We start from the raw sequence: 13,850 nt of genomic DNA, 5'->3' as shown, positions 1-13,850 counted from the left end.
GAAATGTAAATACTGATCTAAAAGCAGATATATTAAACATCATCAAGCTAACACCTTGCACCATATCTTATATGGAAAGGTGTTGAAGGGTGGTGTCTTTGTCGACAAAGCCACAATAAAATAGAATCGCTTCCCCATTATTTCTCCTGCTACACACTCAATTTTGCAGTTTTTCAATAATGTTGACAACAACATTCAATAGAAATGCAGCCAATACCAAATCACTTATATGTAACAGTAATAAACCAAAGCTGAAAGTAAAATTAGCTACCAACATTATGTCTGGTAATTTCTCAAATAACCACAGCCAACTATTTTGAGGGTGAAATTAAGTTAAGGTTAAGAAAATATCCACTTCGTTACTTGGCGTTATATATTATTATTATCATTACTATTATTATTATCATTATTATTAATAGTAGTAGTAGTAGTAGTAATACTATTATTATTAACAGTGGGGATTTTTCCAGATAATATTTCAGGACACCTCACAGTCAAAGTTGTTAAGATTTAGACATCTGTTTTACCTGTCAGGCTCCCTTTCAATCTTGTCTTGTCCAACGCTCTGTGATCCTTGAAGTTAAAGATACTAGATGCTAATCCCAAGATCAGCGCTGATCTGACCATTCTCACATAGCTTCTCACTATGCTTCAGTAGGTTTCCGTAGCAAGACAAACTTTCCCTGTAGACAAGACGCTTTACACTTAATAAAAGTTCAGAAACTTTGTCACGACTTGAAAGCAGGATAAGCACTGCAAATGGGAAGCGTTAGGAGATGTGATGTCACAACTCTGGTAAGAATAACAAGCAACATAGGGGGAGGAAACTGGGAGCTGTGAAACTATGATCCAATAATGCAGGTTGGGACAAATCTCGCCTCACACCTGTCTGCTCTTCCCTGGTTTTGATCCTCATGCTCCAGGGTGGGAGACTCTTGCAACACACTGAAACCCGCTCACTGAAATAATGATGACTATATCTCATCTTACAGCCTTTAAGCAACCAAAAATGTGTAATGATTAAACTGCCTTGTCATGCAAAATCAACCATGAATTGACCTAGATGACACTAACGTTTGTGTTATGCTTGATGAAGACGTCAATCAGAGCCAACACATGACACGTTGCAATGGAGTCAAAGGGGGACTGTACAAGAATGTATTCTGAATTAAGTTTGACCAATTCTTTGAAACTTTCCAAAGAAAACTACAAAACCATGTGTCTACCATGGGAAGCCAGAGAAAAGAAGAGTATAATAAAGGCAATGTTTAAGAAGTTACCACAAAAACTCACTCATTCCATAGGCCAGTTTAAATGTAGTTCATTAACTTAATCACAACAAACTACAAGTTTACTGTTTGAGTTGTTAAATATTGACATATTTTCTCATTTCAACAAAAGAATGGGGAGTTTTTAGAGCTGTGTCAAAATGGAACGCGCCTTACTTAGCAGCGAAGAACAGTGGATGGAACTGTTTTACAGATACAAAAAAAATGTAAAAGAGTATTTCACCACTGAAGGGTGGGAAAAAGATGAGAACAATGTGATGAAGACCATGGAACCAGAAATGGATGCACAACGTAGGCAAATGTTACACATTAAGGGTGGGCAGATCAACCCAGATATCAATAGGTAGAAATATACATGTAATTCTGATTTACATACTGTAGCTGAATTTTGTGTGGTTGATATGGGATCAATTCCCTTTCAATGCACTTTTACCCTGTGATTGCCTAGTGGTAAGCCCAAGGTGTAGTACCCTGTTCACCCTAATCCAGCCTCTGCCTTGAGCCTGATCAACTGTATAGAACATGGATGACACACAGTGGACACACCATCTAGTTAAAATGTGTTTTCATTATTTACAAATGGCTGAACTGAATAACTGCACTGTTTATCATTATATCAAGATTTTGGTGAGGAAAAGTATGTGACAAATGCTCTGACCAATTCAGAAAAATATTTTTGCTTAAGTAAACTTTAAATGCAATGTGTGTGCAGATTTGGCAACCACATCTTACCGAGCCATATAATTCCATTCAGCGTGGTTTGCCACTTCAAGCAAGCCAAGTTTATAATGCAAGTATATATGGACAGAACAAGGTAAAACGTTCTGCATTTGATGAAATATTACCTTGTGCATCAACCACCACTGACTCAGTCTGTAATCACACACAGGCCCAGACTCAAACCCACGGCTCCAGCATGATAAGTGCACTAGCAGTGAGCGTAAACTCGTACGATCATCAATTACCAGCATGTAGTATAGCAACTACTGGCAGCGGCTTTGCTAGAACTGTAAACTCCAATAGTAGCACCATTACATTTGACTGAGCAAAAAAAAAAAAAATAGTAATAGTAAAAGTAATATAAACATTATCGTCCTGTTCGAAAAATGGGTGGCAGAATGACAGGACAAGCCAGGCAAGATATCCAGTATCACTCCTTAGATTTGTGTCTTTTGTCAAACAGGCAGCTGGCAGCTCACAGCATGCTAACACAAGCTGCAGCTCGCAAGTTGCATGGGGCCCTAGTTCACAATTCAGGACATTCAGTACTTGGAAGTCTTTCTTAGGATTGACAATTGGAGAAAAACACACATTCATTCCATTATAACCAAAAGACAGTTATTAAAAATAAAATCATGAAACATAAGCGGGAAAAGATGCCCGGGACTATCCCAAGGATCACTGACTGACCTGTCGTGGGTGTCCGGTGGTGCTTTACCCTCTCCCGCATGAGGCACAGCCTTTGGACTCTTGTTGGCGGTCATGCTTGCCTGCACACCGCCCACTCACCTGAAGAACAAACAAAATAACTTTACTAAAATTATGTAGTGACAAGGCAAAGAACAACAAGAAATATAGCAGTGGTGGCTGCTGCTCTTTCAAGTAGAGGAAGCTCATTTTCAGCTACTCTGTAAACACAAGTTGAGTCTCCAATAACAGATCAGATATAAAGATGCTATATTTAAACAAAGAAAACATCAATTGGAGGATAATAAATTCTCCATATCAACTCAAAATGAGGGAATGAAACTTGAAAAATGCTCTGGCAGTGGTTTATATTTCAAGATTGCTGATTCGCTCATTTTGCTGTCAATCAAAAGGGGATTCAGCCTCAGACAGATCATCCAATCATAATACAGAAGCTCTGCGTCCAGGACAGCCGAGGCCGAGCACATTTTTCATATACTTCCGGAGTAGCTGAGCATCCGATGGGTGGGACAAGGCTGAGCATTTACCAATGATTGTCTAGTTTGGCTGCAGTGGAACAACCCACTCTGTGCTCCCCCATTGAAGTAAATGAACGCTCAACTTTAACACTGTTTAATGCACTGTGACGCTACAACAATGAATGAGAAAAAAAAAATTGTCAGCTGTTACCAAAGTAACTGATTCTGAACACAATTAAAATGCATTCTAGCGCATGAAATGTAAACACAAAAGTCCTCATATTTTTTTAATGGATATCTGTGAAGCAGCAGCGGCATTCCACACTATAAAGTCCCTCCCTTTTTGCTCAGACAAGAGGCCATTACTCATGGAAAATCACATTTCCTAATGTATGAGACCCTCTCCAGAAAGCTCAAAAGCCATTGCTCTGGAGCATAATGAGGTCAAATGTTGATCCTTAAAAATCAAAAATGGAGGGTGGGACGGCACTTGGTGGCATGGCATGTTTACAAAAAGTTGCTGTATGAGAAAGCCGGACAATCAGACATGTTGGACCAGTCCTATGGAGACAGATGAAAAGAGCGAGGGAGCATTCCTGCTGTCAGTTATTTCCTGTGACTGTGGAATCGGCTGAGGGGATGGTGCATGGTGTGACATTACTATTTTTGTGGAACTCACATTAAATCCTGGGTTTAATGCATGATGCTACAGAAAACTGATATCCAAATCCATCCATCATCTTTACCAGCCTCTGCTGACTTCAAGAAGACAACATGCTGGACTGATCGCCAGTCAATCCATCCATCTATTTTCTACCGCTTGTCCCTCTCGGGGCCGCAGGGATGCTGGAGCCTATCCCAACTGCACTCGAGCGGAAGGCGGGGTACACCCTGGACAAGATGCCACCTCATCACAGGGCCAACACAGATAGACAGACAACATTTACACTCACATTCACACACTAGCGCCAATTTAGTGTTGGCAATCAACCTATGCCCTGGTGCATGTCTTTAGAGATAGGAGGAAGCCAGAGTACCCGGAGAGAACTCACACAGTCACAGGGAGAACATGTAAGACGAGAATTAAACCCAGGACCTTCTCGCTGTGAGGCACGAGCACTAATCACTGCGACACAGTGCTGCCTGACAGTCAATCATAGATAATTGAAATTGTCAAAAAAGAAAATAGTCCGTGAATGATTTGATTGCGAAACAAACCATATGCTGGCTTCACAACAGACCCACAATTGAGAAATGCAGGTAAAAATTTTCAAGGTTAAAAGTACAAAAGTGCAGGTGTGAACTTTCTTATATATTGGCTTGTATTTGTCAATAATTATAAAGATTATATACAAAAATGGTAAGAGCTGGAATAATTAAGTTACAGACATTTCCAATTATGTCAGCTCTCACACAGTTGTTATTTGAAGCTTGAAACAATGTTTAAATGACTTTGTTATTTTCAAAAAGCTACAATCAGTGGGTCACAGAGACCCAGGATGGACTTTTCTGTGTAAACAACGAGGCGTTAGCCAGATGACTTCCTGAGCTCTGATCGTATCTCCAAACGCAAAATCCCACACCGTAAACAGTATCTAGTTGGAAATACAACTTCAGTACCTTGCAAAAAAGTTATTTGAATATAGTAGATCACCCCCCGCGACCCCGAAAGGGACAAGCGGTAGAAAATAAATGGATGGATGGATTTATATCCCCCTATTACATCCTGACTTGTGTTACTTGACCACTGAATCACTAATGATGCTTTTCATCAGCAAACGCCAAAAATAAATAATTGGAGCATCTTAAGATTCTCATTTACAATACAATCCAACAAAATGAACAATTTAAATTGAAATTGTAACGACAACGAATCAGACTGGTTTGAGAAGGTAAAAAATATAAGCAAGCCAACCCGACAAGCATATTGACAATAAGATAGCACTTTTTAGTTATCCCTAATAGACGATTACTTTGTTACCTACAATCCTGTAAATATCAGGACATCCCAGTGTTCGAACTTCCTCGCATGACTGCAAATGTTAAAGAGTAACACCATGCAGTGTCTTAATTTTATTCAGATTACTGTAATGAGAGGTAATTAAACTAAGTTTAAACAGGACATTTGTTTAGAGATTTTAGAAATGAAGGCTGTGCTTCTGTTCAGTTGTAGGATCCTGGAAATGCAAGTGGGTTCTAAAACATAAGCATTTGAATGGGGTTGGTGGGTCATAAGCAGCAAAAGAGCAGTGACATAAACACACACACACATGCATAGGCGCAGCGTAGCCAACAGGCTCGTACAAGATTTCAAATTGAAATGAAACTTACTCTCGGATTCAATACAATTTCCTAAATTTGAATTAAGAATTGCAATTCAAATTCGAATCGAAGATTGTAGATTTGAAATTCCATTAAATTTCTATTGATTATTTTGGTGTGTTCCAGAATCATCCTTTTCAGCATTCTATACATGACTGACATGTCTTAATATTTCATAGACATATTGTTCCAATGATCATCATGTGCACATTCATTTGTAATTGCAGCAAATGATTTACATCAGCAATTAAGAGTAAAAGTATCTTCTATGGTAAATGGTTGAAAAATGCTTAAAAATGCTTAATTTACAGAGAAATGCTTTACTTTATCCAAGTATTCAAAATGGAGGGAATTTGTGTTTAATTTAAACAAAATTATACGAACTGTCATTTTATAGGATTATTTACAAAAAATATTGCATTAATCATGTATATACTCAGATAAATCACAACATTTATTTTGACCCTACATTACCTTAATCGCGGATGGTTACTTGAAAGGCGGCACAGGTTGTTATACAGTTATGTAGATCAGGTCAATGCAAAGACGAGTGAGGAGATTGACTGTTGTGCTCGCTGACAAATTTAACTTCAAAATACACCCTGACTGGACTTAAAATAAAACTGTTACCAAATTTTGAGTAATTCAAATTTTTTAAAAAAATAAAAATGTTCCTTTATCACAATTCTGACAATATTGCCTTTGTGTCCAAATATTGGGCTATTATTATTTTAAGTTAATTTTAATTTTACAAGCAAATAATAATCTGTGATTTATGATTCATCCAAATTCAAAAAAATGTGATTACCGTATTTTTCGGACTATAAATCGCAGTTTTTTTCATAGTTTGGCCGGGGGTGCGACTTATACTCAGGAGCGACTTATGTGTGAAATTATTAACACATTACCGTAAAATATCAAATAATATTATTTAGCTCATTCACGTAAGAGACTAGACGTATAAGATTTCATCGGATTTAGCGATTAGGAGTGACCGATTGTTTGGTAAACGTATAGCATGTTCTATATGTTATAGTTATTTGAATGACTCTTACCATAATATGTTACGTTAACATACCTGGCACGTTCTCAGTTGGTTATTTAGGCGTCATATAACGTACACTTATTCAGCCTGTTGTTCACTATTCTTTATTTATTTTAAATTGCCCTTCAAATGTCTATTCTTGGTGTTGGGTTTTATCAAATAAATTTCCCCAAAAAATGTGACTTATACTCCAGTGCGACTTATTTATGTTTTTGTCCTTCTTTATTATGCATTTTCGGCCAGTGCGACTTATACTCCGGAGCGACATATACTCCGAAAAATACTGTATTTAAATTTTAAAAATGTGTCAATTGGATAGTATCATTTGACAGCACAAAAGTTTAGTATTTAAGCCAAAATCTTTGTTAAACGGGACAAATTCTTCCTGTTAGTTTGTCCCTTCTCCTTTCCTTAATTCAATATTTACATTTCAATTCAACATCCTGTGGGGTGGACATAATTCAATATTTCAAATAAATGGAATTTAAATTTAAAATTCTAAATTTTGCACAAGCCTGGGGAGCCATCTGTATTTCTATCACTGTTTGACAGTTCCGTTTCACACAGCCTTTCTTAATAGCATGATACAACCAGGAAAATACTCCAGAATAGTCCACTAAATCAAAATGAAGACATGCTTAATTTGGATTGAATTCGACAGCTTATTTACACGATCGCTCCTCCTTATGTTAATTGAAAGGAAAACCCTAAAAAAAGTGTATTTTGCCACAGACTGAAAGTGGGACCGTCCATTTATCCACAAAGTATTTCTTCTGTGACCTAGGAAGTAGGCTGCTCACAAAGAGCATTTTTTTTTACCACTTCAGCGTTGTTGGGAGTCTACATTCTAAAGAGTGACATTCTGGTTAATAATCTTTAAACTTGCATTAATGGTTGCCTGTTGTGTTTGGATCCAAAAAGTATTGCATGGATAAGATGGCAAAAAAGGCAGAGTACAAATGCAGTGTATAAAACCAACAATCTTTATTTTAAGTAATTTGTCACTGAATAACTCTTATTTCATCATCAACCCAGACAGAATGATCTGCTAGGTGGCTATACTATATTCAAACAATGAGTGAAAGAGTACATAACAGTGTTAATATCAGGTAGCTAGTTGGTAATGAAGATTTTCCTTACAAAGTGACGTGAATGGGAAAACACAAAGAAAAAAGTTTCTGTTTTAGCAAGACAACCTCGTTTATGAAAGATTAAAATTCCCCCACTCGCATCATCATAATAACCTATTTTCCTGGTTGTATCATGCTCATGTTTAAAAGTATGGAGAAGGTAATACGTTTTCTCTCAGCAACAAGCTTATTTAGAAAGGACTACAACAGCGTCTTTGTGAAACAATCAGATATTACACAAAGGGACTCTTTGTGTTCAACGTGCATCTCTTTGAGAGAGTGATGGGGTAAAAAAAGTCTCATCAGCTTAGAATGTGTGTGTTACACACACTTAATTAAGTTAAATGTCTTTTAAAGGAGAGCCAAGGCGTCCTTGACCCTGTCACGTTTGACAGATCATCTGATATTCAGTTCATCGCCGCCCAACATGCAGAAATGTACTAATATTTGCACACTCCATCAGGCTGCTGCCGTTACATTAACACATTCGAAAGACTGCTTTTATTTGCTGAAAGAAACAAAGGAGAGGAGATGAAAACACATCATCACAAACTAATTATCATATGGTCTTTTAAGGCAAATTGTATGATCTCAAAGACATTCTTAGAGAACTTCACTTCCCTCATTTGTCTTCAACTACTCAATTTTTCAGGTTGGTCTGGTCCTCAATTTCTGCAGATCGGCAACCAGTCTTAAAAGACTTTTCAAAGGAAAGTAAGAAACCCTCAACTTTTCAAGATCAAACCACCCATTAAGCCAGTGAGGCCATCAGACTTCATGCTGATCCACACCCACGTTTCAGTATTTCAGTATTACTTTTGTTTATTCGTGATGCACTGGGACAGGTTAAGGATAGGGACAGGCATAGAATGTGTAATGAATGCATGGATTTTTAGATTTTGGAATTGACTTGCTCACAGGTTTTTCACACTGTATATTTTTTGTATATTGCCGTTAGTAGTCTAACAGAACACATTTTTAAATGTCAATATTTGTCACAAATCCTAATTATACTGAATAAAAATCGCTTGTGAATCCAAGGAATTTGTTTTACGTTCAGGCTCATCACTCACCGCTGTCTGGTACCAGTGTTGCCATAGTTAATTTAAAATATATATATATCACTAAAGTACTGATTACTCCCTTAGAAAATAACTGACCCACTGATTACTGTATTTTTAAAATAACTAAGTTAGATTACAAGTTACTTTATTAGTTACATTTTGTTGCCAGCACAGAGTGCACAACAACCCGTAATACTCTTTAGCTGACAAAAAGTCAAAATAATGTCTGTGTATAAATTACATCAGAGGATTTTTGAACTGGGGTCACCCCAATTCAAACTATAAGCAAATGCCTTTATCAAAATATGCTTTGTTTAAACATTTTTATAAAAACTATAATGTAAACAACACATGTACTGTGCATGGATTAAAAACGTTTTGTTTTTTAAATTTTATTTATTTATTTATTTTATTAAATCAACATAAAAAACACAAGATACACTTACAAATACCTCCCTCCCTATTTACACTCATTCTCACTCATTCACACAAAAGGGTTGTTTCCTTCTGTTATTAATATTCTGGTTCCTGCAATATATATAGATACAGTCTGCAAGGGATACAGTCCGTGAAGCACACATAATTGTGTGCTGATGGTCCACTAATAATAAAAACGTTTTTTTTTTATACTTTATCAGAATGAATAAGAAGTAATAAGTAGTAATAATGTAGAAGTACAAGTGCAGCAAAACAAGAGAAGCAGACCTCACTGAAGGACCCACAAACATGTCTCCTCCTTTCATTACCTGAACATATTCCAACTGAAATCATCGCTCTGTCATAGTAGACCATTACAATCTGATCAGGGACTTATTTGGCGGCTCAAGCAAATCTAGTCATTGGGGCTCGCCACATTACAAAAACGACATATAATTTACCATGCGAGCTACACATTACAGGACAATGATTATCACCTATCCCAATTTTTATTGTAATTGAAAAGAATATTAATCAACAAGTAATAACGCGATAGATTACTTGTTAGTGAAAAACGTGCTCACATTAGGTAAACACGTTATTGGCATCACTGTTTAGTACACGCATACAGAACACAAGAGCTTTTGAATTGGATTGATAAAAAATATTGACAATAATAATACCAAGCATGGTATCAGTTATGGTCGATGCAACAGTTATTAGATCTGTTTTTTTTATAATCACAAAATCGCATTTTGTTGTTTTTGTTTACAAACTCAAGAAATAAGAGTCAATAGCAGTTTTTAATTTTTATTTTTTAATTGGTTATTTTGCACTATTGACTTTATTATGAATGTTATATATCATAAAGAGGAATTAGGAAATAATCAAAATAATGATTGATGTTCCACGCCCATTCTGTGTTTTTGTCGGATTGCAGTTGTGATCAAAACTGGAATCATTTAATGATCCTGAAAATGTTACGTATGAACATTGGTATGGCCAACTCTGCCCCTGAAACTACTAGGTATTGGATCAATACCAACATTTGAATTATTTACTATATATTTACCCTGCACCATCCAGAGATAAGACACTGCTGGCGTGTTTATTGAGATTGTAAATGTTATACAAAGATACCGGGATTATGAATCTACACAAGAACCTGGTGATACCTGGTCTTGATATTCAAGTAAAATGGTGCATAAAAAGGTCCTCCATCCTCCTACCGTATCTACAGCACGCATTACACTACTGAGTGTCTGAAACAGAAGTATTCGCCTATTCATAAACATGTGTCTCCAGAGAGCTCGATAATGTCTTTATATATAGATGAGAAACCAACCAGAGCTGTCTTTACTGCATGTTGCATATAACCATACTTATATAAGTACTCACATCGAACATATGTTTTGCCTTTTTATCTCTGTTTTAGCTTTAACAGTGTAGCATATTTTTGTAGTTGCGGCATAGGGAAAAACCCTCTGAGTAACCTAGACATGAGCATGCACAGCTGCAGAGGCAGGCATGTGGAAAACAGGCTTTTATCTGTGCTGCAAGGGGGTCAAAGACTGGGTGTCATCTGACCTCGTAACACAGTCTTTGACATATCCAAGGACATTAAGTGGATAAGATGAATTCTTGTTGGTGTCTGTAAGTCTGAGTTTAACTGGACGACCCAAAATAAATGACGCTGTGCATCAGTTCTGTGGCTGACATTTCCACATTAAAATGAAGAGCAAAGTAAAAAAAAGTAACTCAAATGCAACTAAAAAGATTTTTCCATCAATAATTATTTTCTATTGTGATAGGTGCATTCAGACTATAAAGATAAATGGTATTAATGATAGGTAAAACTCAAAGGTTAGTATTACCGTTTTAAATTAAAATTATTGTAAAATCGTGATTGGTAACACTTTGATAAACTCAGACCGGTGACACTGCTCATTTTCTGGAGAAGCAAGCTAGCACTAGCTCGCCAATTAAATTAAATGCTCAAATAAATACAAGACACATTAATGTCTTTCCCTATTAAAAAAAAACATACCCCAATATAAACTTGTATAAACATATTGCTGTCTGAAAACCTATTCAAATGTGCACATTATCATTGCTGTTTTAATACAGAGTGATCGATTTATACTCAGAGGAATATGACACAGAAGTGTCTACACCAGGAAGTGAAATTGCGCGACGTCACAAAAACCGAAAGTAAGGCGCCCGACACCTGTTTTTCCTTTATTATCAAATACAAAAAAAACACACTGAAACCTTTACAAATCAAAACAGAAGAAGATTAACATTTAAATCCTCAAATAAAAATAATATGGCTCTTAAGAAACCAAATCAATACCTAGTGTTTCTTCTGCCATGAAATTATATTGTGTGTTTATTTTAAAGATAGAAAAAAAAAAAAATACTTGGTTAAACGTATTAATTGTGTGTATAAGTACTTTATTAGCACATTCAACAATATCGTGATAGCAATAATAATCGTGATATGAAATGTTCATTTCGTTACATCCTTAGTGTGCATGTTCTGTACCAATCCAGATTGTGATATTTTTAGATATCAATGGAGACAAGGCCAAATCTATTTTTTACATGAACAATTAAATGAAATCAATGAAATGTATATTTTGAGCTAAGGAAGTTACTAACTGTCTGTAACTATACAAATTGGATTTGGGATTAGAACAACATCCAATTTGTATCATAGATTACAATAATGTATGACATTTTCTATATCACAATTCACAGACTTGGCTATGAATTCAACAGATGCTGTTGCTCAGACAAAACAAATGACAACATATCATAGCAATCCCCTGATATGATTCTAATATGCCACTGGACTAAGGGCTTTTTATAAGCTGTTTTAGCTGCTGCAACAAAGCTTCTTTGTCTTTAGTTGAGCCTTGGATCTTGATTTAACAAGGACCAATTATTTGAAATTGATATATTTTGGCTGAGAGTAAATAGTTCACCCATCCGGCACAGTGTGAGGTTTGTTGCACCGTGAGGCAGTGAAAAATTGGAGTTCATTTTGTGTGTAGAATGGTAAAGTGGAAGTACTGCATCTGTGGAAAAGTAGCAACTACACAGAGGGACTCTCATTTTGCCCGTCATTATATGTTCTAACCCTCACCTGTGGTCAAGACCTCAGGGAAGTGACCAAAAGAATGAGATTGTGAATCCAAGCAGCTGACAGGAGTTTCCTCTGTATAGTGGGTGGGCTTGTGGATTGGGTGGTAGACATTGAGACATCTGGAAGGAGCTAAACTACTTCTGTTATTCTTCCAGAGAAAGAGGCTAGGGCACCTGATTAAGATTCCTTTTGCTACATAGTGCTAATGTTATAACATGCAATTTCACAACACTAACTTCTGGCTTAGAAAAAACATTACAGGAATTTAAGCTTCCCATGTATCAAATCAGAATCAGAATCAGAATGTTTTCACCATTGTTTCTTCTTTAGTATGCATGACAACAACTTGTTGGAAAGTTGTAGTTTGCATAAGATACTTCCCATGCCTGTGAACATGTACACTGAGACAGAGCCACAAGCCATGGAAATCCCAAACATGGCCCCTTAAAAGCCACCAGTATCTGGAAAATTCAGAGGATTAATTCTCTACAGTAGTGACCATACTGTAATTGCCAACACAAAACGTCACTTTCAGCTGACCCGAGCTGTTGTCATGTTTATGATCCGATCAACGAACAGACTGGAAAAAGATTATTGGTGTAAAACTATAACAATTGTAAATCTACATTTGAGACCTTAATGCAAGGCATTATTACTGAAGATGACATTGTTATTGCACTCCCATTCCTGCAGAACCAGACTCTAACTTGACACAAACACTGAGCGTAAGACTCAACAATATAGTTTGACCTTGTACTTGAAGGTGCCGTCTTCCATCAACCAAAAGCCGCTACCATCCCAATCAGCAGATTTTTAAACATACTTGAGTAGCAACCTAGATATGCTTACATTCATTTTTACAGTGGAAAACTTTGGATATTGTACCAAGACATCTTGAATGATGAACCGTCATCATGCATGACATCACACCTGATTGAAGCTGCTGTATGTCACCACCTCCACATCATTGTTTTAAACCAAACCACCACCACTGGCAAGAATATACTACATACATAACAAATACAAGTGTATATTTGTTACTAGGGTCGGGCACCAAAACTCTGTTGTATATTGGCACAGGCACAAATGTAAACGGTAGTAACCAGACCAAAAAAAAGAAGCTTACGGTGCCTATTTTAGTACTAAATAAATGCGGACTCAGCAACCTGCAAAAAGTGTTTGACGGTGATATTGTGCAAGTAACATCTTGTAAGTAATCTAGTGTCCAGACAGAAGCACACAGATTCTGACACTCTTTTTTTTTTTAAATGTATTGCCGATCATAACACGCCAACAGCAGCCCTCATAACACCACTGGCGCGCTAGGCTATTCAACAACAATAACTTCTCATTATGCACCAATGACAATTACGGAAAGCAAGGTTGCCTTCATGAACACACAGAATTATGAGCATCAAACATTACAACTCAAATAAGTTGTTTTTGCACTTTCTTGCAGTTCTGTATTGCTACAATAATTATGACAATTTGTTGTAGATTAAATTTTTGAATGTATTACTTTGTTATCATTTAATTTATATAATTAAAA

General features: G+C 36.5%; 1 protein-coding gene across 4 annotated transcripts in view; it reads right to left on the bottom strand.

The window, feature by feature from the left end:
* Positions 1 to 13,850, bottom strand: part of dennd2b (DENN domain containing 2B) — a 116,580-nt gene that overhangs the window by 58,127 nt on the left and 44,603 nt on the right. For all 4 annotated transcript variants that reach the window (XM_062028836.1, XM_062028824.1, XM_062028818.1 and 1 more), the window contains exon 2: positions 2,700 to 2,798. In XM_062028836.1, coding sequence (XP_061884820.1) covers positions 2,700 to 2,739 — 40 coding nt within the window. In that variant the 5' untranslated portion in view covers positions 2,740 to 2,798. The remainder of the gene's footprint in view (positions 1 to 2,699; positions 2,799 to 13,850) is intronic.

This window comes from Entelurus aequoreus, linkage group LG02 (assembly GCF_033978785.1).
Source record: "Entelurus aequoreus isolate RoL-2023_Sb linkage group LG02, RoL_Eaeq_v1.1, whole genome shotgun sequence".
Taxonomy (NCBI): domain Eukaryota; kingdom Metazoa; phylum Chordata; class Actinopteri; order Syngnathiformes; family Syngnathidae; genus Entelurus; species Entelurus aequoreus.
The sequence above is the reverse complement of the archived record's forward strand: the minus strand, read 5'-3'. Positions and strand labels throughout refer to the sequence as shown.